The 26,019-nt window shown below is 45.0% G+C and overlaps 2 protein-coding genes across 2 annotated transcripts in view; both read right to left on the reverse strand.

Annotated features, from left to right (window-relative positions):
• The window catches only part of LOC144097134 (nose resistant to fluoxetine protein 6-like), a 22,439-nt gene extending 16,768 nt beyond the window's left edge, over positions 1-5,671 (reverse strand). Inside the window, exons 1-4 of the mRNA XM_077629917.1 lie at positions 5,629-5,671; positions 4,429-4,515; positions 1,225-1,390; positions 965-1,047 (exon numbers count right to left, since the gene is read on the reverse strand). Coding sequence (XP_077486043.1) covers positions 965-1,047; positions 1,225-1,389 — 248 coding nt within the window. The 5' untranslated portion in view covers position 1,390; positions 4,429-4,515; positions 5,629-5,671. The remainder of the gene's footprint in view (positions 1-964; positions 1,048-1,224; positions 1,391-4,428; positions 4,516-5,628) is intronic.
• LOC144097715 (uncharacterized) lies at positions 1,690-21,534 on the reverse strand. Its single transcript, XM_077630356.1, has 6 exons — positions 20,468-21,534; positions 12,626-12,837; positions 10,832-10,943; positions 8,551-8,635; positions 8,008-8,096; positions 1,690-1,742 (listed from the first exon to the last, which is right to left on the reverse strand). The coding sequence occupies exons 1-6, from the start codon at positions 20,838-20,840 to the stop codon at positions 1,690-1,692; spliced, it is 924 nt and encodes a 307-aa protein (XP_077486482.1). The 5' UTR covers positions 20,841-21,534.
• Between the last annotated feature and the right edge of the window lie 4,485 nt (positions 21,535-26,019).

Here is a 26,019-nt window from a genome sequence, read left to right on the forward strand (position 1 = left end):
TTATTTCCCCCGTGAGGACATGTTTTCACGATTTCTATCTGAGTCTTTGATGAAAAATGGGTTTTATGACGCGCAAAACGAATTTCGGTGGCTGCGCATAAAGGGCTTCATCATCAGGCGCTTGGACACACACCAAATGCCGGGCTCTTTCGTAAACTGCTTTTCACAGGGGTCACTGAGGGTAGCTAATAGTAATAAGTTGCCAAAACAGCCTTAAACACGTATTTTAAGTGCTCAACGAAAAGGGAAAGAAAACTTTCAAAATGAAGTAAGTTGACCCCAAAGTAAAACGAGCCAGACGCCAGTTAAATGTACGTGTGTACGCATTTTTCTCATTATCCGAGCTTAGAACAACTCTTCTGAGCTTAAAAAATGTCTAGTTTTGCCTTCGACATCATACTTTATAGCAGAAATGTAAGTTAGCATAAGCTTCGAAGAAATCGGCCGTGCCCGCCTACCACTTTGTTTCTAGAACTGAACGGCCTGTCTCTAGCTAAAAGCGGAAAGGCGTGTCAGTCACTGAATAATGTTCAGGAAGATTAAATATTCGAGATTGATAAAAAATCGATTTCTTGTATTCATTTTAGTGGCTCAGTGGTTACGGCGCTCGACTACTGATCCGGAGTTCCCGGGTTCGAACCCGACCGCGGCGGCTGCGTTTTTATGGAGGAAAAACGCTAAGGCGCCCGTGTGCTGTGCGATGTCAGTGCACGTTAAAGATCCCCAGGTGGTCGAAATTATTCCGGAGCCCTCCACTACGGCACCTCTCTCTTCCTTTCTTCTTTCACTCCCTCCTCTACCCTTCCCTTACAGCGCGGTTCAGGGGTCCAACGATGTATGAGACAGATACTGCGCCATTTCCTTTCCCCCCAAAACCAATTATTATTATTATTGTATTCATTTTAGCCTACCCTGTGCTTTTCGTACGAGACAGATATAGCATTGATCAAAGAAGAAATCTTACGCTTTGAAGGCTTGTATAACGATGACGGATACCAAAAATAGCTGGAAATCAGTGGAGAGGTACCACAGATGAGGAAGAATGGGCTGAAACGGATAAAAACAAAGGGAGGGTGAGAGGCTGCATTAACGCTGTGGCTTCTTTCCGTCCGAACCGATCCTTTAATGCACGACGACTACCACTCTGCAAAACATATCTGGCTGCCCCGTTGCACAGGGTCAATGCGCGACGAGCCTTCTTGTAGAATGTTGGGTAAAACTTACTATAATGTCGTCTTCTTTCCAGTTCCGAACTAGTAGCAGGAAGTCCCACCAGACGGCTCTAATTTCAGCGTAAAACCTGTTGTAAAACTCTTTTGAGTTCGGGCCGGAGGCGATCAGTGGTAGAATATATATGCACATGATCATGAAGAAAGTCGGAACGGTCATCCTGCAAGACAAAAGAAAGAATTTGATTAAAATCATGATTTACGGAAGAAGTAGAAAGTGAAGCATCGTTGATGTTGTGTTGCACTACTGTATCAGCAATGACCTCTGGCCAATCCTCCGCCTTGGGTATGTGCCATTAAGCCTGGCGACATCATCATCATCATCATCATCATCATCATCATCATCAACAACAACAACAACAACAACAACATGTGTACGGCGACGGCGGCTCCACATTAGGATTTGCCTTGGCGCCCTGACGACTGTTAACCGCGGCAGTAGTAAGGCTGCACAAGTTACCTAGCCGTCTTTTCTCGCGAGGTGGTTGGTGTATGTCTCAAAACCTTGAAAACCTGCACCAAAAACCGCAGACAGAAGTACGAGAAGGCCACACAATGGTTGAGAGCAGTACGTCTGTTTGATAACTGTGTTAAGTACCCTCGGTGGCTGCTAAACTTTTAAATAGCGTGTCTAGTAAGGTTTTACAATGAAAAGAGTACGATATCTTAGGCTGCATGTGCATGTTTTTGAGGACAGAAATGAACCTTGTGTATAAAGTGACTATATTCGAGAAGGTCTCTGTTTTCATTAGTCACATGCACATCTTGCCTAACCACTGCAAATCAAAAATAAAAAGACATATTTTTGAGGGTGTCAAGCTTCAGCGCACATAATTATTGGAAGCTCAGGCGTTGCAAAGGAGTTTTTTGGTATTCCACATTCACTCCTGCTTGGTGTGAGGAGCAGTCGTGGAAACTGTTTAGAAACTATAATATTAAAGAAAAAGGAATGCGGTCACTGACCATGTCATGAAATTCAAAGACGTTTCGGAACCTCTTACGGGTTCATTGATCACTGAGCGGGACAAGAAATGGTCGCGACTTATATACGTAACACGTGGCGCAAGGAGCGTGCGTAGATGGGTGGCATGGTTCCTTGCACCCGGTTCATGGTAGCTGGTGTCGATTGTATGATTAGAGATTCCATCAGCCGCCGAGATGACACGCTCCTTTCCTTCGCGATGACAGTGGCGTGGTCCCAGTCAATCGTATGAGCATGCTCTTGCACATGCTGGGCAATGGCGTTCGTCGTGTGATTATTATTTCTGACGTCACGTTTGTGGTCGTTAAGCCTTCTGGTCGTTAAGACTATAATATGGCAGATTGATGCAAAAATAAGCGAAAGAAGTCAAGCGTTCGTCGTGTGATTATTATTTCTGACGTCACGTTTGTGGTCGTTAAGCCTTCTGGTCGTTAAGACTATAATATGGCAGATTGATGCAAAAATAAGCGAAAGAAGTCAAGAATAATTATCGTTTAATGCGCCCGCTAGCTTTGAGCTTTTTCATACAGTTGAGTCGAAATAAAATGTGTTTTAAAATGATTTTTGAGGTCCTTCGTAGTGTTATGTCTCCGAGATGAGACTAAATTCTGTTATTTCTTCTGCTAATTTTCGTCTGCTCCCTTCTCACCTTAAGCACTGCAACGATGATTCTTCAGCGAAATCGGGCAGGCTAACCGCAACGTCGATCATATAGAGTGCGTGATCAGGTTTGGACATTTTAAATAGACTAATGCGATGCATACATGCTGTGATTATGGTCGTGTCTGCAATATACTTGGGCGATGGGTCTCGTGAAGGTTTGTAAAAAATTTAAATAAAAGGCAGGTCACTGTGCCTCTCATTATAGACAGGTTACGCCGATTACGAAAGGGGCCGGAGAAGCCCAGAGGTTTCTAATGCTTGATCATTATCATAGGCCGTTATCTGCATCCCTGACGTCTGGCCCCTTGGTTTATCCAGCGGCTCTCTTTCACTGCTCTATTCTTTTTGTGCGAAAGCACTAGATAGCACTGTCAAACCGAACAAAGGATCGTCTGCAAAGCCTCGGGGTAACTCGGCTTAGTTCGGGTTAGTTCGGAAAAGCGTCGCGCCAGCTGTAGACGTGCCGACAACCCAGCAAAGCAAAACCATGATCCAACCAGGGTTAACACATGCTTTCGCACGACTATTTGGTTTAAAGACGTTAAAACCCTACCTATTTTTTTTTTTTGGAAATCCGAAGAAGTAGACGCTTCAGACTCAACACTTGCGTGTGATAGAGCGGAAGGTACACGCTCCATTCGACGGGGGCTTTCAAATCAGCGTTGTTTGCGCGCGGTCATGTGATCGAGAAATGCGCTATTGTACAAGCCGACGCTTCGCGTTGGTAGCTTGCACCCTAGAACATGAAAGCTGTGAGACACGATACGGCCATCTCGTTTCGTGGAGGCCTGTATACTGCTTCCATTTCACTTCTAGGTTTTTCTTGTTGTTTTTCGTGTCGCTGTTTTTTTTTTTCACGCTTGCTCGCGCACGGTTCCTTCAGAGAGTGCAAGTATATGCCCGCATTATAAATCGATTAACTGGGCCTTAGAGCTCCGTACGGCTGCGTTGTGATAATCGCGTTTTAACATCACAAAGAGCGCCATTGTGGTCCCCACTTTCAAGCGAGAAGTGCCGACACATTAGGAGATGCGGCCGTGGCGCATGACGTAGCCTTCTTACATAGCTTCACGCCTCTTTCGAAACAGGAGGAAAAAGAAATTTCGCTTGCGGAGGCTGGCGCCGTGGCGCGCGACATAAACCCTTTTGTAAAGAGCGTGGCTGATAGAAGCGTGATGAAAATGCTTGATTGCTACAGCTGTAAGGGGATATGAATGAGCCCTTACAGGAAGTTTAGACGCGGAAGGCGTTGTCTTACAGCTATTCGAGTGTAATAAATATTCGATCAGGGGTGGTGAGCGGCTCTTTAATCACTTGAAACGCTTCGGCACGGCTGTTTGAACCGTTTTCTCACGTACACTAAATGACCTTCCGCACCGATCTACTGCAAAGCCACAGCTGTTTCAATTTGCGTTTTTTTTTCAGGATCATGCACCAATCTAATGTTTGCCACGGCTTTCTAGTTCAAGGAAACGACGCTCGCCCAAAAAACACTGAAATGTTGCTACCCATATGAATTCATGTGAAAAATCACCATTAGGTAGCATAACTTACCTTATAAACCTGCGTACGGCAGCGATGACGGCCACAATGACTCTATTTCCATTCTCTTTATCTAATTTGAAGTAAATAAAAAAGCCACTGAAAACAAACAAACAAACAAACAAATAATAAACAAAGATTCTATGAAAGCTCCTTTGAGAACTGCAACCTAAGAAAACGTTATTTATCTCATTATTTCTCTTAGAGTGAGAGAATGCATAGTGAGTTCGGTGCCAGGCTTTCATGCATTCTTCTTTTAGCAATGCAGAGACTCACTGGCACCCAAGTGGCAGGGAAGCTAGCAATCTCAAGGCACATCGCTAAGCGCTCTATCGGGGCATGGACTCAAACTCAATGAGAGGCGCACAGTGCCCCGAAGCGGCACCCACAATGCATCAGTATATGCCAATATGTCAGTACGCTAGGACAGCCTTAAAAAATGTCCATTGCTGATATTTTCTTTACCATTGAGGTACGAGGAGTCAAGCGTCTCTAAGCATGAAGCATGAACAACGTGAAAGTACGCCGAGTGGCATTTAAGAGTCAACTTCAAGGTGCCTTTTACCGGTTCCAAGTTCAAATAACGAATGGCTTATGTTTTCATGCGCATTGAACTATTTATTCAGAAAGAATATTGTCCCCATGTGGCACCACTCCCGTGCTTGTGGACGCGACTTTTAAAACTTCTTTTCTAAGCATCTAGAGGTTGTCTCTTTTTCACGAAGTCAGTAATGCAGACAAAATTTGAGGTCCCTGCTGAACAGAATGAAAGGGCCACACCTAGCGAACAAAAGACGATCCGTTTTCGAAAACAAGAAATGGAGATGGACGCCACGAATTTTAATCTTGCACCTAGAAAATTTTGTCCTGTGCTGTAATGTTTTTTCTTCTTTCACTCCGTGGGATGTTTTACTAAAGGTTATTTTAGCTGAGTTGTCGTTGCCGAAACAGATTCAAATGATAAATAAAATGATTAATGGGACATTAATGTCTGTTTATGAAGAACAGAGCCGCAATTCAGTGAGAGTGGAATTGAGCAACTTGCGTCACTTTAAAGGTTTGCGCGATTAATGGTATTTTTTTTTGTAAAATAAGAAGTTCCAAATATAAGCACAATAATTTTATGATTTTTCTCGCCAGCACAACATTACGCATGCCTGAAAAGATTAAGGCAATGAGCCATAGGGAGTAACGGAGGCGCAGCAGACCAACCTGAGGAAAAAGAACGTGTCCACGGCTTGGAATCCAAACGTGATGATCACTCCGTGCCAGTGCTCGAACAAGAACAGTGCGTTGAACACTCTCGCTTAAAACAGTAAGAGAAAACAACAACGCGGCGATGAGCCGGTGTTTTGTGTTGTTGATGAAACAAGCTCTCGCCTTCGAGGTCTTTCTCCAGCATTAAAAACGAGATAACGTTATATATCTGCGTTTTATTTCCTTCAAAAACCGCATTGACGAGCTGGTGACACTGTCCACTTCAAGCGTGTTCACCGCAGGGGCCATTTTTTTTTAATAGGCGCTTCGTTTAGAGAGACATAAAACGCGGCTAATAGAACACAAAGCCTGGAATAAAGAATCCAGGATAACTGTGACATGCTTAACTGCGCGAGTACGTGCTGTTCTGACGCTAGAGAAGAGAGCAGGTATAGTTCTCGCCTCCTATTTGTGCGGTAAATACTTGTCACAATTAAAAGAAAAAACAAGAAAACTTCGAGGCTTCCTCTTGATAACGAATGTGTCATGAAAACCATTCACACACGATTGACGTCAGCAGTAGAAGTTCACTAGAAGAGTGAAAGATGCTAGAAATATATGCAGTCGTGCTTACAACTGTTCAGAAGTACGGTCCCGTACGAGTGGCCAAGCACGATCCAGAATATTCCGAGAAAACGAAGCCCATGTGCGAAACCGTAGTCGTAGGTTTCCGAGTTTTTGTTTCTGTTAATCTTGAAAATAAACTTTGTGTTCTTGATAAGAGAGAATGCAGTCAAGAAGTTCAATAAGTAACCTGGAAAAGAAGAAAGCACACGTGAACAGTTTGATTTGAAACAAAGGGTGCGTGAAAAATACTTTTTTGGAAAACCCAAACGAACACGAATAATGCAGTTTTTTTGCCGAATCACATACGAATAGTGCTGCCGAAATCCGAATCTAATGCAAGCGCAAAAATAATAGGATCGAATCGACTTCGAAGCGAATATTTTAACAAAAACAAATATTCGCTACTTGTGGTAGGTTTCGTACAAAACGAGTAATCGTGCGGAACAGTGAAGGGCCAATGTCGGCGCTGCGGTACGGCGCTATGCAGGGTGTTTCACCTAGGATTTTACTAAAATTTTAAAAGTAGACTTTTTGACTTAGAAGACCGCTTTTTTCGGCATAGCATTGTCAGCGGTGAAGCACATAATAATACGGGTAAAACGTGTTAACAGGCTGGTTAACTAATACTGTTTAGTTAACTTTGTAGCTATTGCTACTAGGCGCCTTAATTACTGAGAGGCGTGTAGCCCGCCGTAAGTAATGCCCACATCAGTTTTTGGAATTTCGAAAACGCAATTACTCGCCGCGCTGTGGCCTAACAAAATTCGGCTATTTCGACAAGTTCCCTGCACTGGAGAGGTTGCTTTGCCTGCAAGCTTCTCGAAAGCGCTTGCATTTTGGCGCGATGTATCCAGAAATTGTTGGGTCACAACGCTGAGGGTAACCATGTTTTCGAAATTTTAAATATGGATATTACTTACGGTGGGCTTAGCAGCAATAGTTACAAAGTTAACAAAACAATATTAGTTAACCAGCCTGTTAGTTAACGTCTTAGGTACATCCTGATGTACATGACCCCTGACAATGCTATTTTTAAAAATATTCGAACAATTAAAAGAAAGCCTATTTTTAAAAATAGGTAAAGTCTTGGGTGAAACACCGCGTAGAATATATGGTGTTATCGCTATAACAGTCAGAAGACGCCACAATGATCACCTCTAGGAGTTATGCCAGGTGGAGTCTTTATATTATATACACACTTCTCATATTGTACGTATAACAAGATGTCCCCTTGCTGCTGATGCCGACGGCGAATAATTTAGCGGCAGAACTCAGTGTAGATGAGAGGGGCGAGAATCAACTAGGAGCCATAGCCTCCTAGATCGCGCACAGGAGCAAGGTTGCCTAAATGTGCCCGAGTCCTGTCATGACGGCCAAACTTGGAGGCCATGTATGATCATTATGGACGCCACGACTCGAATCAGCCGCGTCGTGGATCTGAACCCTCCATAACGTGCAGACCGATCGTGCAAGCATGCAGTGCGGCGTCGGAGCGCGCGCTGATTTTAAAAGAGTTGCCCAGGAAAATTACGGCGTGATTTACCAGAACTTCATTAAAATTATTTTAAAAGTTTTATAAAGCTTTGAAAAACTCGTTTGAAATAATTTTTAACATGCATTATTCAATTCCATCGCCGAATCAAATAGAAGAATATTCGCTATTCGAAATTTTTGAATATTCGCCTACCGCTAATGAGTTTTTAATCTCTACTACGTTCACATGTAACTCGATCGAACAAATACTGGAAAATAGTATCTTGAACCTACCATCAGTCTTGGTCTTCTTCCACTTCATTGAAACACAGTCGATAGCCGTGCTTATTATGACTGCAGCCGCGATTGTTCCCAAAACAGCTCTGAATAGAACGAAAAGAAATGCAATGATGTTAAGAATTTATTTTCTTTGTGGCCGCCATTACTGTGCCGTGAAGCATTAATTGTCTTTTTTTGTCTTTTACTCAAGAAGTTTTTGGTTAGCGTATTAGCGAAGCAGCTACAAGAAGAACCATGTCGTACATGTTAGTTGATGAATTTCATATTGATATAACGGTTCGCAGACTTGGCCTCGACGGACCTTTGTCGAAATTTTCCGGGATATTTCACTCAGAGAAGCTTATACCTACGTGAACAAGAACATAAAAAATTTATCTGCTGCAACGTGGATTTTGCCTTAGCACTGGAATCCTGTCGTTTCTGCCATATCCTGCTGTGATACGTGTTGATCACTTCTTGTGACAACAGAGATCAACGCAACAGCACTTCAGTTTATAGCCAATACAAATGGCACAGGTTTCCTGCACATGTACTTACATTATAGAGATTTGAGTTGTGTTAATAGCTTCGGCTCGGCTGGTAACGCAGTCTCTGACGACTACTTTGAGCGTGCCTCCTAAAACTGGAAGATAGAAGAAAAACACGTCAAAAAAATGAAAATGCTTACACTTACACCACATAATTTTGTTTAAATTTTTTGTTGTTGTTGGTTGTGTTATACTTTTTTGTATTGCTGCACATATACTGCCTTTATACACATGTTGTCTGTTGTCTATTACCGTATTTTTTCGCATTATTTTCATGTAATAAGTATATTTATGGATTATGTATTTTGTGTATCGCCCCCCCCCCCTCTCCTCCAGAAGAAATAATCTCCTTCGAGGCCCTTTAGGGACATTTATAATAGATAAATAAATGTGCGACTACAAGCTATGAATTCGAGCTTTTCTGGTTTCAGTGTGCGCGTACATTGTATTTGGTTCGCCGTCGTTACTGTGTGTGGTCTTTTTCTGCGTTTGTTCTACGGGTGATGATTAAGGACATAAAAATCGGCTCTTAAAGTTAGCCGACACGTATCCACGGCCAACTTACCGCATTGCCTTCGTATGGACATCGTTTGTGGATTAACCATTTTTTACGGTATCTGTTATTATTGGTCATGTTTCCGTATCCCACGAATAGCAAGTGACTTCGAAAGTTAAAACGCACGCAGAAACTCAAGTGCGAAGGCGTTTTTCCCTTTGTATGCAGTACTCACATAGGCGATGGAATCCCTCCCTAATGGAGGGCGACTGCGTACACGTCACGTCTTCGAGAGGCCGCGCGGTAACGTGGATTCCGGTTTTGCTCCGGCGGCCACCGCCGACGGAGCAGGGAACCGTTCGTTGAGCCGGTACATTGAGTCAGCGTCTCTCTGGCCGATGTGGCGGCATTTCGCCTTCGGTGGCTTGAGTGGAATGCACACCGCTGCCGCCGTCATTCTGTGTTTCAACCACCTGTATTTCCGCCGTCTTTGAGTTTTTACGCGACAGCGTTGAGGGTCCCGTGTCTCAGAAAAGCCAGTGTCGGTGTGACGGAAACATTCGGATTGGTCGAAAAGGTGGCTTTTACAAGAGACTTCAACAGATGGCGCCAGCGACGCGCCGGATTTTCAGCGATCGGAGCAACCGGGAGCAACGCGCCAATCACACGTTGCGTCGGCCGCCGTCTTCCTTCTCATCTTCATATATAGAGGAAGCAGACGTCGAATCACGTTACAGGCGTCGCCTCGGAAGCCGCTACGTAGCAGACCCGCTGATGTACTCCTAGTCTGCACAGGAATCGAAACCCTGAGAGTCCGACTCGCTACCGCTACTCCACTCAGCCACGCACGTTCGTACGGCTTTGTTAAAACGAGGCTTCACCTGCATGTCATGTGGTCTTTCACATAATGATTGGGACTCTGAAAGGGGAAACAATGTCTGGGTCTACGTGGGCAAGAGGAACCGCTGTGGCGTCATACCCCTAAAGGCGGAGCTTTAGTGTCCCCCAACATTTTTTCACTCTCCTACCTCCCTGCTTTTCGCGCTGCTATTCTGTTCTTCGCATCTTAATCGTTTTCAGTGCGAGGACACTACTTCCCGAGATCTGACCCGCTCACCGAGTTTGTGTGAAGCTTGACCGTGATGGTGACCGTGGTCAAACCAAAAATAAACAAATAATTCCTCGAGTGGGATTCGAACCCTCAGCGCGCGAACAGATTAACCACTGCGCGAGAGCACTATGCTATTGCCGGCAGCACAGTGCAACACACTGTCGCGCTGTGTATTGCACATCGTTGTCTTCTTCAACTGATACTACTATACAGATAATATGCACCACAGTTCTCACTCCTGCCAAGTTCATGCGAATCAAGGGTGACTCTGCAATCGTATCCGGCTTTCAGGCAACACACATTGCGACCGCAAGTATTTTTTATTTTAGAGCACTTGCTGACCGCGTTAACCACATTAAGTGAGTTAACATTCCGCATCTTTATCCGGAACACAAGACACGTGCACTGTGCGCTTGAAGCGCGTCGTGCTGCGGCTTCTTATAGATAGATAAAGAGGAGGAGGGAAAGGCAGGGACGTTAACCAGAAAGGGGTTCCGGTTGGCTACCCTGCACTGGGGAAGAGGAATTAGGGGACTAAAAGGAGGAAGAGAGAAAGGGAAAAAAGCATAACACACACACACACACACACGCACAACGCTGTCACAATTTGTTACTCAATCCAGTCGCTCTCAAGTGGTACACTGTGCCAGGCAGGAATGGCTTTTGAATGCATGATCTACTTACATGTGTCAACAATTTTTTGGAGATCTTCCTCCGTGCATTCGCTGATAAAACACACACCAATACGAATGCCAGGCAACTTTTCTTCGCTTAAGTACGCTGTGAAGTTCTTACCCTGAGTTTGGAAGGAAAGACAAACGAAATTGGGTTGCCGTTTCTCCATATTTTTTTTAAATGTATGATATCGAAATCACTCACGGCACTTTCGCTTGTGTACCAACACTGTGCCCGGCAGTGCTGCAATATTTTAATCCGACTTTTAACGGGGAGTGCCCGCATTGTGGATGCGCGTTCTCGGACGTGTGCCACATGGCGTGGGCATGCCCCTCTAACCCTGCTTACCCCCCTTTCCTCTCACCTACCCGAGAGAGCTGGGAGGCTACCCTGCTCGGCTGTTCTACGTTAGAGAGCCAAAGAGCCCTCGTCGCTAAGGACCGAGTTGCCACGGAAGCCACAGGGGTCCCGGACTATAGGACCTCTCCTGGAATTTGTAAGGGGCAGTCCCCACTCTCTCCTGTAAATAGCCTTGAATAAATGTTTTCCATTACCACCGCTGGCGTCGTGCCTTTTCTTAAGAAACATATGAGTGCTGTTGTACAAGCGTTAAATCATTTAATAAGAGGTCATTTAATAACAGGTCAACTAAATTAAATTTTCATTTCTGACACTTGTGGCTGCCAACATGACAATTAAGATGCAGTCTTTGCTAGTAACTTTTTTTTACATCGTTCGTCTTATCTTGCCGCTAATGAAAAAGCGTCCGTGAGCAGCCACGAAATTTTATGCAAAGCTAGAAAGTGAGCAAGTATTTTCATTTAAGTTTTAATTCAAGTGTAATCCGCCAATCGCAGTGCCCAAAAGCAATTGCTGCTTGCAGCTCGAGGCGAATGGTAAGTTTAGAGGGGTTTAAGGCCACCCTATCGTCGTTCAGAAGAAACACCCTCGTAAGGCACCCTATGTTGCTTTACGATCAATGTCACCATGATAAAAATATTTTTCTTGGGGGACAGCAGGGGCGGAGAAACTTAACAGCCGTCGTAAAAAAACTGTCAGGTCATGTGGTGTAGTTTTTTTTTTCTGTGTAGTGGGGCTGCTACTGCACCCTTGCTGAAAGTGACTATAGGGTGAGAACAGGAACCGTTGTCCACCCTACTCGAGACGTTTACGTAGGGGTGCCGAACTTTTGAGTTAGGCTGTACATACTTTTGAGTTAGGCTGTACATGTGATCCCCCCCCCCCCCCCCCCTCCTTGAATGATTCGTATTCGACCCGGTTTCATCATTATTCGATTTGCATTCGATTCAGTTTTCAGATACACTACTCACGCCTTGCCACGGTGGCTCAGTGGTTATGGCGATCGACTACTGATCCGGAGTTCCCGGGTTTGAACCCGACCGCGGCGGCTGCGTTTTTATGGAGGAAAAACGGTAACGCGCCCGTGTGCTTTGCGATGTCAGAGCACGTTAAAGATCCCCAGGTGGTCGAAATTATTCCGGAGCCCTCCACTACGGCACCTCTCTCTTCCTTTCTTCTTTCACTCCCTCATTTATCCATTCCCTTACGGCGCGGTTCAGGTGTCCAACAATATATGAGACAGATACAGATTTCCTTTCCCCCCAAAACCAATTATTATTATTAAGATACACTACTCACGAATATTCGATTCGGTAGCAGAGCTGCACTCTCTACTTATTCGATTCGGTTTAGAACAGTACCATTCGCGCACACCTACTAATACTATTTCGTTCTCGTCTCAAGTATGGCGAAGTGGAATCACTGGAGTAGAAAGAGCCTCACCCGCTCATGAGTCATTATGTACGCCGGCAGGAGGTCCTCGAATGCAGTTGTGCTGCCTCCCGACTGCAGATAAAAGTTGCAGTACTGAGCGCGTACTTTCTCCGTTCCGTCTTCGTATCGAACAACCGTCTCGATGCACTCGTCGTACGCGCCGGCTTCGACAATGTTCCCTTGGAACAAGCCGGTCGGGTACTTTCCCGTCGCGTCGAATACTGGAAGTGAGAAGATGTGCACAGGATTAAAATCGCGATACGCACAGCAGGCGGTCGTACCTCTCTTCGAGGTGCAGATATTGCTGAGCAGGGCTGATTCTTCGGATACACGGTTTTAATGCGAAAGCATTACTTGTCCAATTACGACAAAAGCCGGCGGCGTGTGTTAGCGCGTGTGTATTTGAAAGTGGAACAGAGATTCTCAGGGATGGCAAGAAGAATAGGGTGACGTCATCAAGTGGCCATAAGTCGCACGCAACAAGCTGAGAACCCTCTTTTCGAACAATTATATTCATCTTTGTTCTTCTCTATATACCCCCACTAGCCGACCTCAATTTGAGCCAGTTTTACCGAATACATTCGCACCAAAACTGTAAGCAATCGCTTGTCGTAATTCCGGATGGTACCGTGCGATTTCTCGTTGTATATAGCCAACATGTACTAGCCAAGTTTGAAGGCTAGCTTGAGACAACGATTCGAACCGACGACATATGCACCCTCAATTGCATTCTTTCCCATACTCTTCACCTCTACTTTTAAGGCGTGGTTGAGGTTTCCACGGAGATGTGTGGCAGTTAAAGCGCATTTCCTTCTCCCCAAAAGCAATTTTCGTATCGTGTGCTGTGCGATGTCAGTGGGCGTTAATGATCCCCAGGTGGTCGAAATTATTCCAGAGCCCTCCACTACGGCACCTCTTTCGTCTTCTCTTCTCCCAGTTTCTTCTTTATCTCTTCCCTTACGGCGCTGTTCAGGTGTCCAACGATATATGAGACAGATACTGCAGCATTTCCTTTGCCCAAAAACCAATTATTATTATTATTACTTCACAAAATGTCAGCAGTCTAATACCCCTGTCACACGGGCACCGGAAAAGCCTTTGAGAATCGGGTCTTTATATCCAAAGGCGTAAGGAGAGCAGCTACACGGCACAAATATTGCGCCTTTGCCGCTAAGGGCCTTGGAGACGACGGCACCAGTCCTTGACATTTGGAGCCCAAAGGCGCGGCCTTCGGGAACCTGCGATGGCAGTGCCATCCAGCCTCAAAATGTAAAAGCAATGAAAAAAAAATAGATGCAGCTAACAATGTTAGAGAACATATTTTAAAAATACGAAACTTGTGTCTGGCTTTGCTTTTTGTACGGGTGTTTTTATTTTATGCCCAGATTTTAAGACAGTAAAGTGTTGCAGCAACACCGAGTGCCAGAGGTGGCCAAGGCAATACACAAAACCTGCTGCTGCTGATGAAAGCTGCTGTTGCAGTTCTTTCAATGAAGCAATTAGAATAAAAAAATTCTCTAAGCTCAGCAAATGAACAGAATCCATCACCTTAATTTTCAAACGCTCACTACAGCTGGCTCGAGCAAGCAGCGGGTGCTAAGCCTCAACAACTGTTTCACCTTTGGTTGGACTGCACTGTGTAGCAGCGTCGCTGCCCCTTTAAGCTTTCGCTCATTTGGTGAAAAAAAGGTGCCTTTGCTGAAAACACCTTCGAGGAATGCCGTGTGACAGGGGTATAAAATGCCCTTTGATATTTTTCATATCGATGAGCAGCTACAGCAGACGAAGACAATGAGCGGAGGTGAAAACACAGTACTCTCACTCTGGGTGCCCGGTCTGCAAATCCCGTAATGCTGAGGCTGGTATCCACCATCTGCTGTATGTCTGCCGGGCGCTGAAGCTGAAGAGATTCCGGTGCCTCACGGGAGCGGATCTTCCGCCTAACGATCTTTAGTCATATACCTCTAGGTATACGACATAATCGCTCACTCTTCTACTTCACTGGATCAGACAACCTCTCTTCATTCATCTAACGATCCGTTCCTGTCAGCCATCATTACATACCCTCTTGGTGGCCAGAGGCAATAAGCATCGCTTCAAAAAATTGGCTGTGGTTTAGCTCTGGGTAAACCTGGAATGACGCGAGAGCTACATCTGCCTGGCTACGCTCTTCCGTAAGCTTAAGGCTTTCCGTTTCACTTTACATGACCAATCACGTGACCAAACACGTGGTTGGTGACGTGACAAACCACGTGACCAGCCACGGCGCTGCCACTGAGCTCACGGGGTGCCACGCTGAAGGCTCGAAATGCTTGCGTAATGTAGCTATCGCTACAAAAAAAAAAGTTCTGGAAAAATGAGAATTGTAAGAAGCCAGCGCGCTGGCGTTGACCACCTCTTGGGCCCAGCTATGTACACCCCGGCACTACCTGTGCAAGTAAGTTGTGGAAACAATGTTTTAGTGCATTGTATCGAGTACTGTATGGCACTTCATAAGCACCTTATACTGTGCAAAATGGGCACTGAATGCGGATTAGAAGATGTCTCTAAGAACAGATGTCGGACTCCATATGTCCAGCGCACATGAAGGGTGGGGTACACGATTTCACCGAAATGCTCCGTGATGTACTTTAGGCAGAGCTGCTGACGCCTCAGCGATGAGCAGAACTAACGCAAGAGATGTGAAAGGACAGGAATACGGAAACTGGTTGGTGCATTGTCGGGATTTTAGGTGTCATCCGTTATTCGGCCACTGTACTGCGGAATGAGAAAGTAGGGATTCAGAAATCCCAGGAATTTGAGAGGCCAACCTAAGGGCCAACTGCAACGAAATTTTCACCTCGGAAAAGATTTTTTTTAGTGGATTATTAAGGCAAAATACTAAAGCCAAGAAATGGCATTCGTAATAAGAGCGAGTCCGTCAGGAATAGCTCGCAGAAATCATTTTTCAAATAGAAAGGTGATAAAGGACGGCCATTACAAAGTGGTCGGAACCACTGGACTCCTTGGTTGTGGCATATCGGCGGCTCGCTACTGCCCGTAGAAGCCGCAGCGAACAGACACATGTTACAGGCGCATACTGTGGGCGACGCGAACGCCGTATGAATTCACGGCACTGAGAACGAATGCCCGTGAACAGGGACCGCTCCACTTATTAGCGCGGCAACGTCAAGGTTCCCGTTCAGCAGGAAACCCGGCGTCCTCCCGGCGGCGTTGTGTACAGAAACGCGCGTGACGTGTGACGTCATGCGTGGATCTCTGGGGTGAGAATAATTGAAAAGAAGACTTCTACCGCGAATCAAAGGTCGGCGCAGGTCTCAGACTACTTATCTTAGTTATCTTTTAGTAACTGATTTTATGTATGATGAAAGAAAAAATTCCACTAACTTCAGTCAGCATCCGAACCTACGACCCTCCGATCGCCAGCCACGCACGCCACCGACCAGGCCACACAGGTTGACTTTTTTTTGTCTTTATTGCATGGAAGTACACCCGTCCTGACAGGTTTCAAGCCCGAGTTAACCAGCTCGCATCCTGCAACCCTTCATACACAATCACACCAGCATCCTGCTCTCACTTAGGCCAAATAGGTTGACTTGGCTGAGGTACAAGGGATGAGGGTGATGTGTGCGAGGTGTTGGCTTAATTTGAAGCTTCGTGAAGTGATAGTTACTGCAGTAAACTAGAGACACGCTAATTAGCAAGATGCTAATATAATAACGATATGTGCGTAAACTGTAGTATGAAATAGTTTAGCGACAAGAATGTGGAAACTGTGTCGTTAAAATCCCGGTGAATTGTCTGAAGTGAATAAAGAACAGCGACAGTGTGTAAAGTGAAACCGCTGAAGGAAGCAATTGACGCTGTTGCGCGACGCCCGTGAAGGCGAAGCTTAAGTGTCCCCTTAGCTTTTGCTCCACGGCGTCGCTTTCACCTTTCCGTCCCCGACGAAAGATGTAGCTGCTATTTCAGCGAAAAAACTTTTTTTTAGCCTGAACCGCCATATAGAGGAACACGATGTGCATTTTCGAGTCATTCCTATTAAGGGCCACAGCTGAACGTACGTGAAAGCCAATGGCTATACAGCAATTTGTCGTGGTAATCAAACCGGAAATTAAAAAAAAAAACTTTCAAAGGGAGTCCCGAAGTCACGTATCAGCATCCAACCTTTCACTCTATACTGTTCGTAATCCGTTTTTTCCAATGGGATCGGCTTGAGTAGGGATTTCTATTTCTCGGGCCTACGTCCTGACCTAGGGGTTATATCAGCAGTAGCCTTGTGGTTTGAGCATCCACCTGGCATGCGGGAGTTGCGGGTTTGGAACCCAGTGCTGCCGGGTACCCACTGGTGATGCAACGCATACGATCTTTCCCATAGGCGGGGGATCGGCTTATGAGGTGTGAACGGGGAAATGGGTCTTTGACCCCACCTTGCGTAGACGAAACTACTTTCTTCCATGGCGTTCTTTGGTCAAAGCTGCCCTTGCGGCATAAAAAAGATATCATCGTTCATTATAGCCCGTAAACTGTGCGACGGCGCTACACGGCACCAGGTGAACGCGTCTTCGGCTACAGAGCTTTTTAAACGCTTGTAACTACAGTACTCGCTCTGCGACAAGCGTTGACCTTTGTCATAATTAGTTCCACGACGTACTCAGCACATTAGGAGAAACGCAAGCCAGAGTGAAATTTCTTCTCAGTTTGTCTTTAACGCGAATGAATATAATAATAATAATAATAATAATAATAATAATAATAATAATAATAATAATAATAATAATAATAATAATAATAATAATTGCTTTTGGGGAAAGGAGGTGGCGCAGTATCTGTTTCATACATTGGCGGACACCTGAACCGCGCCGTAAGGGAAGGGATAAAGGAGGGAGTGAAAGGAGGAAAATGACTTCTCATGGCATCCTTCTTGGCGGAGCATCAGAACGTGCATGCTTTTTAAAAGCTTTCGTTACATTTTATATGCATTTTTATATACCTCCATGGTGTGCATGCATGTTATTTCGGAATTCGGGTTTTTCACGTCTGTGTCGTAAAGCACTTCAGCACCTCGTCAACAGGAAATATATTGCGCAAACAGCCGTCGGCGCTGTCAGCCTAACAAGGTCGTAGACGTCAAAGGAATGGCAAGCAGCCCAACTCACTTACATTTCAAAACACTCTCAAGGCCAATGTCGATAAAGATATTCAAAACACGCGTTGTGGTCTTCTTAACGGTCTCCAGATAGAGATGAGGCTCGATATTCTGAGTTGTTTAGAAAATGTATTTAAAACGGGTCGTCTACGACCAAGTGCAACCACCCTGCAACAGCGAATGTACCGGTATACAACATCAGGTACGTTAGTTATTCTTTTACAGCTTCCCTCCAATTGCTCACGAAGATGCCTTCTCATTATTCATGCGATTTGTGTCAATCTGTAACAAAAAATGCAGTCTTTGTGTACACATTTTCTATCGAACTACCTGAAAGTGTTTCTTAATTTTTTGTAAACCTGAATATTTCATGTTAACCTTTTTTCATTATTTTGATTAGTGTTGTCATCATTTAGTGGTCTCGTCTATGCTGCCTTGTAAGGGTTGCCTGGGCCTCGTCAAGCTGTTTGATTACAGCTTTTAGCCCGGGTGACCCACCAGCCTTTCTGGTAAATAAAGATCAGTTCAGTTCAGTTCAGTTCAGTTTTAACGCTCCTTTTTCTGTCACACTGGATGCGTAGCATATCTTGGCCTGCAATGAAAATACCTGAATGACCGAATAGCCTCCAGAGTCCTGGCCGTAGAAAATTTCTTAATTTCGACTGAACTGTACGTTGCCCAGCACATAGCGAAATGTTAGAGATGCAGCAAAAAAACGTCTGTATTTGGACTCAAATTATCGTAACCTATGAGTGTGAACAAAAATCTCGGTGAAACAGTTAACACACCGGGTCTCAATAGGATGTAAATGTGTGCAAGGAGAATGCATTCAGCTGTGACGAATTCCAAGGATGCTATGGTCAAACAGTGGGCTGAAATACATCATAATCGCGCAGCTTAACCCTTCCTGAATCCCTATTTGTAGCAGCTACGAAGGGCTGTGATATCTAGAGCAATAATTCCGAATGAGAGCCAGTTTATTATAGACGATCAATCACTGCGTACACATATTTGATAAATACAGGATGAGATTCCAAAGCCAACGGCTGCACAGAGGACCTCCTATTACAAGCGTGCAAAATATGATAACATAAAAACAATAGCGGATAAAACTAAAACTGATTACATTAGGTGATTTTTAAAACACGCAGATATACAAGATGATGCAACTATAAACGAAGCATAATTTTCGTAAATGTTTTTTAAATGCATAAATAGAGGAATACAATTCAAATGAGGGCTCCGTATGTTCTTATTGATGAAAAATGTTGTTTATCGCGGTTGACGAAAAGTATGAAAACTACGTTTAAAGCATCCACAAGGATGAGGCAGAGAAATTTACTGTGAATTTACCGTGGTTAGTTTTAGGTTTCGGTAGTAAGAAATTGTTTTGACATGGAGAAGCGAGTTAATCTACGTCGATTGGTCAGGATACTATTTATTATCGGAATAGGAACTGACCCTTTCGAGAACTTAAAGATGAGAATGCCAAGGAAATAATGAACCAGGATCTCATGAGCCTGTATTTAGGGTGTAGCACTGCATAAATAGTTATTAAACGTAATAATGTTTATGGCTTGTAGCGGTGATATGTGTGTTCTGTAGGTGTTTCCACAAAAATAAATAGAAGTTAATATGACTATGGATAAAAGCGTAGTATAGTGAAATGAGCGTGTGTTAATTAAGGTAATTTTGTGCCTTAATGAGTACCCTTATGTCGTATGCTGTTTTTCTTGTTTGGAAGTTGATGTGTCTTTGGAACTTTAAGTGGCAGTGAAGTGCTATTCCAAGAAAAATCGCGTAATCAGTCGCAATCAGTACGCGAGAGTTGAGGGAATATGTGGAGATTCAAGAATAGTCTTATGAGCTGATGAAAAGATGACAAAGCTAGATTTAGAGGCATTAATAGTCAGCATGTTGTTTCGACACCACGTTGTTGAGTTTGCAGCAACGGCGTTCAATTTATGCGTTAAGGAGTCTATGCACTTGTAAGTTGCTAGTATAGTAGTATCATCGGCATATAATATACTTTCAAAAGAGGTACGACTAATACGCGTACCTGTCTGGATTTCCGTTATTGAAGCCGTACTATGGGTCCTATTTAAGAATGATTTGATACAGATCTATTGTTTTTTTTTGTTAGAAGAACTATTAGTTTGATTTATTTCAGATTCATAATATTTCTTTACCTATGCACAGGATGAAATGCAGTCTCGTCCATTTGACCCTAATTGCACCGCCTAAATAAGCTCGAACTTGAATTCCTTCGAAAGGTAGAGAAGGTGTATGAAAATCTTATGGCATTCAATAACACATCAGATGTGGCCAATACTAGGTCAACAATTCAGTCTTGCTTTCGGGCATGTTCGGAATCGTTTAAAACAAATGCCTTGCAGCATCACTGTAAAATGAAATGCCAGGTGCGCCAACTGTATCTCATCTTTCATCGCGTGAAGAATTTCAAAGGAACTTCGCACACATTTCAGAGGGCTGAACGGATGACTTAGGGTTTCACCTTGTCTCAGTGGCGCAATACGTAGTCCTATATAATTAGGGAAGTAAGACGTCAAAAGCCTTCGTCATTTGAAACGTTTAACATGCGGCTTACGGGAACATGGAGGCAAGTACAGCAATAAGAAACGATAATTCCTGTTCAGCCGAATTTCACTTAAAAATGTGGATTAAAAGTAAGGTTTGCTTACCCCGCAAGGCCCACGGTTCCAAATTCGCGGCAGCTCTCAGAAATTGGAGAATCCCAATGCTGCACTCGCTGGAAATGCCTGACCTCAGGAGCTTGCGGGCGATGCCGGTTCCGGCGCTGGACATCTGGCTGGCGATTAAAGCCTTCAGAGTGTCCGAAAAGCGGGGCTTCGCCGTGGTCGGAGTCGTAGTCATGGTGACGGGGCTAGTTTCCGTTAGCACCGTCGGGGCAGGCAGATGGCTGGGTAAGCTTCGTGGAACGGAAGACGCTTGCGTGGCTGGAGAGGATGGGGCTGTGCACTCGCATTCTTCCGGGAGATTTGGGATCAAGTAAAGATAAACAATAAAGATAAACCTCCTAACCTTCAGCCGCATTTTGAGCAGTTTAGACGCTGTTTTTTTTCCTTTAAGTCCGTGAAACTCTAACAGTTACAACCTGCTGTGGAAGGCAGCGCTGGGGCAATAAGTAACCGGTCCTAAAGGAACCCCCTCCGCTTCTTTTGTATGTACAGCTACTTATTTGCTTTGGTCCACTACATACTTTCTGCTGCAGTCCTACTCAACAAAAGCAACGCTCCTGCAATCAGACGGTCATGAGTTCTTAAGTCAGCTGTGGAATCGAGTATGCAGCCGTGAACAAACTCAGCTACACTGTCTAGCTGTTCTGCCTGAAGCCACCCTCAATGTGCCACGCCTGGAGTTCCAAGAGCGCATCTGACGGTCTGCCGCGGTCTGGCGGTAGTGCCGCTACGGTCGAGCATTCGGCTGGTCCAGGGCTGTGTTTTTCTCCCTGACGCGCCCCCACAATATTCAAGTGCTTCTCATTTTCACGGCGTACGACCGGATGTAGTTATTTTCGCCCTCTCCTCCTAATTAATAAGCAGAAAGCGTCTCGCCGATGCTAGCCGACAAGTTTAGCGCCCCGCGTAATGTCACGTGCGGCGTGTGGCCGATCGGGCGCACGTGTGCAAACCCGCAGGGGGTGTGATGGCGTTTGACGAGCAATGCTTCTGAGACTGCTGCGCTCTCTGGGAAGAGCGCAAACATGCTGCAATTGATCACTGACCCTTTGAAGGCCAAACGCTAGACTTAGCAACAAAAATAAATAAAAGTGACGCGCCGAGCCCACACAGCCAGGAGGCACCACCGGCACCTTTCAAGTAGGATGCCCCCCCCCCCCCCCCCCTCCTACCCCACCGCTCCCTGACGGCGCGCACATCGAGGCATCTTACTTTCAAGGACAGTGGCAGAGAAATGCTTATGAAATCCTCTCAGACAGAGCAAGCTTTTATCTCCTCACTTTCACTGTCACGAGGTAGCAGTAATGCGAAAAAACGTCTTAAGAGGTACAGACAAAAGATTTTCAACACAAACAAACGATATGATTTGTTGGATGGGCGTAAGTTTCAGTTGCAGGCGTTCAGTGGAAGATTAGATTTTGAGCGTTGTCCATAGAAGCCGCTTGCCATTTCCCCCCGTATCGAGTGACGTCAAGGTGCACTTGCCGCAATTACTGTGACGTCACCGAATCTAGTGGTTGTTCACAGAAACAACGAGTGCTTCCGGTGACGCCGACGTCATCAGGAATGTGGTAGTCCATTTTGGCCGGCATATCGCGCCGTCAATGTGCAGTTCAATGTGTTTTACTCGCATCAAACGAAGCATTTTACCACAACCCGAGTGCTTGATTGCGCTATGTCTATATGTTTTTGGTGCATCATGTTCATTGTACCTACAACCGTTTTAGTGTTTACACCCCCCACCCACTTTGCTGTAGTGCCACGAAGGCGATGCAGGCATTCGATAAGGACTATTTGAAACAGCCCACCGCTGGTACGAAATCTTTGGTAATTAATTATTAACGCTGCACTGGTGTTTTCAGCACACTTTCATGATTACTAGGCCCGTGGGCCTCTTTGAATGCAAAACAAGAAAAAACCTACACTCAAGTACTTTGTCTGTACCTTTTAAGCATGCAATGTGCACGGCTTGTGTTCACGAGCTTATTTTTCCTGGGCATTACAAAGTCAACATTGAAAACCGAAAACCTCGCGAGAAACGTTTTCCTCCCCGGACAACATTGAAACGACAACTGCAGGTATGCAAACAATTTTTCTACAAGATAGCGGATGCCTTCTTCTACGCCTGTAACCTTCTTGTACAGGCGATAAAGGCACTCTTGCCTTTTCGCCTCGTGCTGCAGCCGAGCCTTGCTTCTATTGACCGGTTTTTCTGTCTGAGTGCTGACCTTCTGCCTCAAACGTGTGAGAATGTAGCACGCAGCCAATACCTCGGCTAGCGGTCGCTGCATGATAGAAGAGGGCCTACTATTTCTTTCTTCACAGCTCACGTGAAAGAGGCTTCAAGTTTGCATTTAGATATTTTTTAGTGCGAAGCAGTCGCGTAGGAGCCCTTGAACTTGCCTGAGAGACTGCCCAGACGCGTCCTTGTAGCCACAGACTGCTAGCTTGTCTGTTGAGCGTTCTGTGCCGTGTTTGCGGAGGGAGCTGAAACGGGATACAGAAACACAGAAAAAGAAATACGTGTTTACTTGATTGCAGTGCAATGGCCACAAACGCTGTAATGAGCAGTTTTGCTGGTTTTAACTGCAATGGCTCGTTGCTTAAAAACTGAAACAGTTGAACCTCGTTATAACGAAGTTGAAAGGGCCCGGCGATTACTTCGTTATAGCCGCAGCTTCGTTATAGCCTGTGTTGACCGAGGTTTCGAGGGGAATCGTCATTCATTCTTTTTATTTCGTTAAAGACGGTTTTGTTATAACGAGGTTCGACTGTAATAAAATGCCATACATGGCGGTTTATAAATATCGTATGTAAGTGAGGTGCGTAGTTTCAAATTTACATAGAATATGCTCGAAATTAAACTTATTAATTTAACGAAACTAGGTATGCCGCACCTCTTGGAGCATTTATGTGCTGTACGTTCAACAATAGCAGGAGTAGAAAGGCTCCACTAGAAAAACGCCGATTAAGATGCGCAAATACAACGACGAACAACGGCTGTATTTACAACCGTGAACCATGGTTATATTTACTCAAGAAGCCAACAATCACTCAAACCGAGTAGCAGTGGCGACAGCGAAGCAATTAACATCTCAATCGGCATCTTTGTTGGGCAAGCATTCTCCTCACGCAGACACCTGCATCTACCGCCGGTACGCCTGCTAAGGCGAATCTCACGTGTCGTCAGATCTAATATGTGGCGCAGTATCTACCCTCCCGGAAGTGAGCTTGGCTACTGTTACCCTCTAAAGGGGGCTTATATCTGCCCTCATCGCTGCCTATATATAACTAGCCAGCACAGACGGGGGGTCGGAATAACGGCGACAGCGCAACAAGCACTATCTTAATCGGCGTCTTTATTGTACAGAATAGCTCTCGCATTACTACTGCCTTTTATATCTTCCAATAAAGATTCTCTGTTGATGCTGCTGCTTGTTCAAACCCTCGGGCGAGCTTTAGACGTAACGCCAATACTCTCAGTAATTGCGTAACTATGTATGTCACTGCTGTACTCACGAACAGGACCAAAGAATTTCAATACAAACTGGGCTGGACCAATGTATCGGTGTGTCCGCTGGCACAGGACTGGCGTCCCTGCTTACGGTTCAGGTCCAGTGCATGGGATACGGATCACCAAGCACCTCCACAGTTTTGTCATGGTGCAGAAGAAAAAAAAGAAAGGCTGTCCTTAATCGGGAGCTGTCGGGAGTGCTACACAGTACGTCCACGACCGTTTCAGCAGCGCGGAGTCAAATTAAATACCAAGTTGAAATATGAATTAGCCCCAGTACTTGCTCTTCTGGGCAACTGCAGCAATTATAACAACTAAATATCAGGTCGTGCGCCAAGCATTGTGTGCCAAGTAGCCTGCAAATAATCAGAAAGACAGGAAGTAGATCAGTCACCGTGCCAGCTGCGAACTGTGAACCGCCTTTTCTCTGTAAGGCGCCAGCTGGCAGCTTACCAAAATATCAAAAAGCCAAGCCAGCCGAGAGGGTTTCCGGAAAGCACTGAACGCCTGAACATACTGATACGGTCACGAAGTGAAGCAATGACCGCGCTAGTGGCTAGCTGTGCATTGACTTAACAGACATTCAAGCTCGCAGACCAGGTATAGGCTGCAAACAAACATTGTTAGCAGCGTGCGCGCAGGAAGAAAAGGGCGAAGGGAAGGGAGGACAGTGCTACCTGCGCAATAGCCCAGGTGAAGTCATTCGTAAGCGCACTGTCATCCTGTGTGAGTTCAGGTGCTCAAAATTTTTCAGAGGGCCTCCTAGTTTGGCCCTGACTGACTTTAGACCCAGCGTAGACATGACAGCGTGTGCCACTCGACGATTGTGACGGTTGCACAATGCGTGATTATCGGTCTGCATGAACGGGGGGGGGGGGGGGGGGGGTCACATGATCGAGGGGGAGAGTTACGCGCTGTCGGCGCTGGAAGGTCAGCACACGCCCCTCCAGGGGAAGACGATTAGGGTAGAGCAAGGCACGTGCAGCGGGTGGTCACATGATCGCGGAGAGACTTTCGCGTCGGTATCGAAGAACTTCGCAGATTTGGCTCTCGTTTATGAAAGCTGACCTGGAATAAGATTACTTTGGCTGCTTGAGCTTCCAATCCTAGTGGAACAAAGGAAAAAAAGCTGGACAAACTGTCGATGCAAAACTGTAGCCCCATCACCATATAATTTCTTATTTACTTATTTTTATTTGCAGTATACTGCAGGTTTCTAGTTGGGCCCTGCAGAGGGGGCAAGAATAACAACATTGGAATCGAATTGTAAAATCGGTACACAAAACACAATAATCATAACAGTCAACGGTAATAACATCCAAATCACAATGTAAAATACACAAAAAGAATACATTAATCATAGCACCAATGTAGAAAGAAAAAATTACATAATTTCAAACACATAGAAAGAGTACCCTGAGCAGCAACATCATGGCAGGGTAGTCTCTACTCGTCTAGACTGAATTAAGGTAATCGTGTGACTGTTACTTGTAAGTGAGGTTGCAATCCGTTCCATTATTCTACTGTATAACTGAATCAACGAAAATTTTCAGACAAGCTACGAATAAGAAGGTTTGTCTAAGAGGGTGACTAAAACTCACAGAAGCCTGACAAGTGTCAGTCGACCCCCTTTTCCAAAACACGTAACTTCCAAGCACATGGTTTAAGGAAAACCATGCGTAGTTTAACATACACTCTAGCAGAGGGTTAAAAGTGATACATAGCACACATGCACTGAAAGCAGAACGCGATACGAAGGTGAAAAATATAGTACAGGCGCTGAAAGCAAGACACGGTTAAGAAATGAAGTCTCTTCTAAAGGGACAACAAATACACGTTTACTTTCTTTTTTTTTTTGAAGACTGCTATGGACGATGATTCATTTACAGTAAAGGTGATAGTAGGATGGCGATTTCAAAAAAAAATATTCTATGATAATTGATTTGCTTCTGCATTCCTATGATAATTGATTGCTTTTGCATTCCATAGTTACCCGCCGCGGTGGCTCAGTGGTTAGGGC

The sequence above is a fragment of the Amblyomma americanum genome, chromosome 7, assembly GCF_052857255.1.
Source record: "Amblyomma americanum isolate KBUSLIRL-KWMA chromosome 7, ASM5285725v1, whole genome shotgun sequence".
Classification (NCBI taxonomy): Eukaryota; Metazoa; Arthropoda; class Arachnida; order Ixodida; family Ixodidae; genus Amblyomma; species Amblyomma americanum.

Bases quoted from the DNA above. Each gene is read 5' to 3' on its own strand.
- LOC144097715 (XM_077630356.1), bottom strand. From the start codon at position 20,840: ATGCGGCTGAAGGTTAGGAGGTTTATCTTTATTGTTTATCTTTACTTG. The intron at 12,838-20,467 runs GTAAGCAAACCT...TCTCACTTCCAG, and splicing joins GGAACCGTGGGCCTTGCGGG to TATTCGACGCGACGGGAAAG. The intron at 10,944-12,625 runs GTGAGGCTCTTT...TTCCAAACTCAG, and splicing joins ACATAATGACTCATGAGCGG to GGTAAGAACTTCACAGCGTA.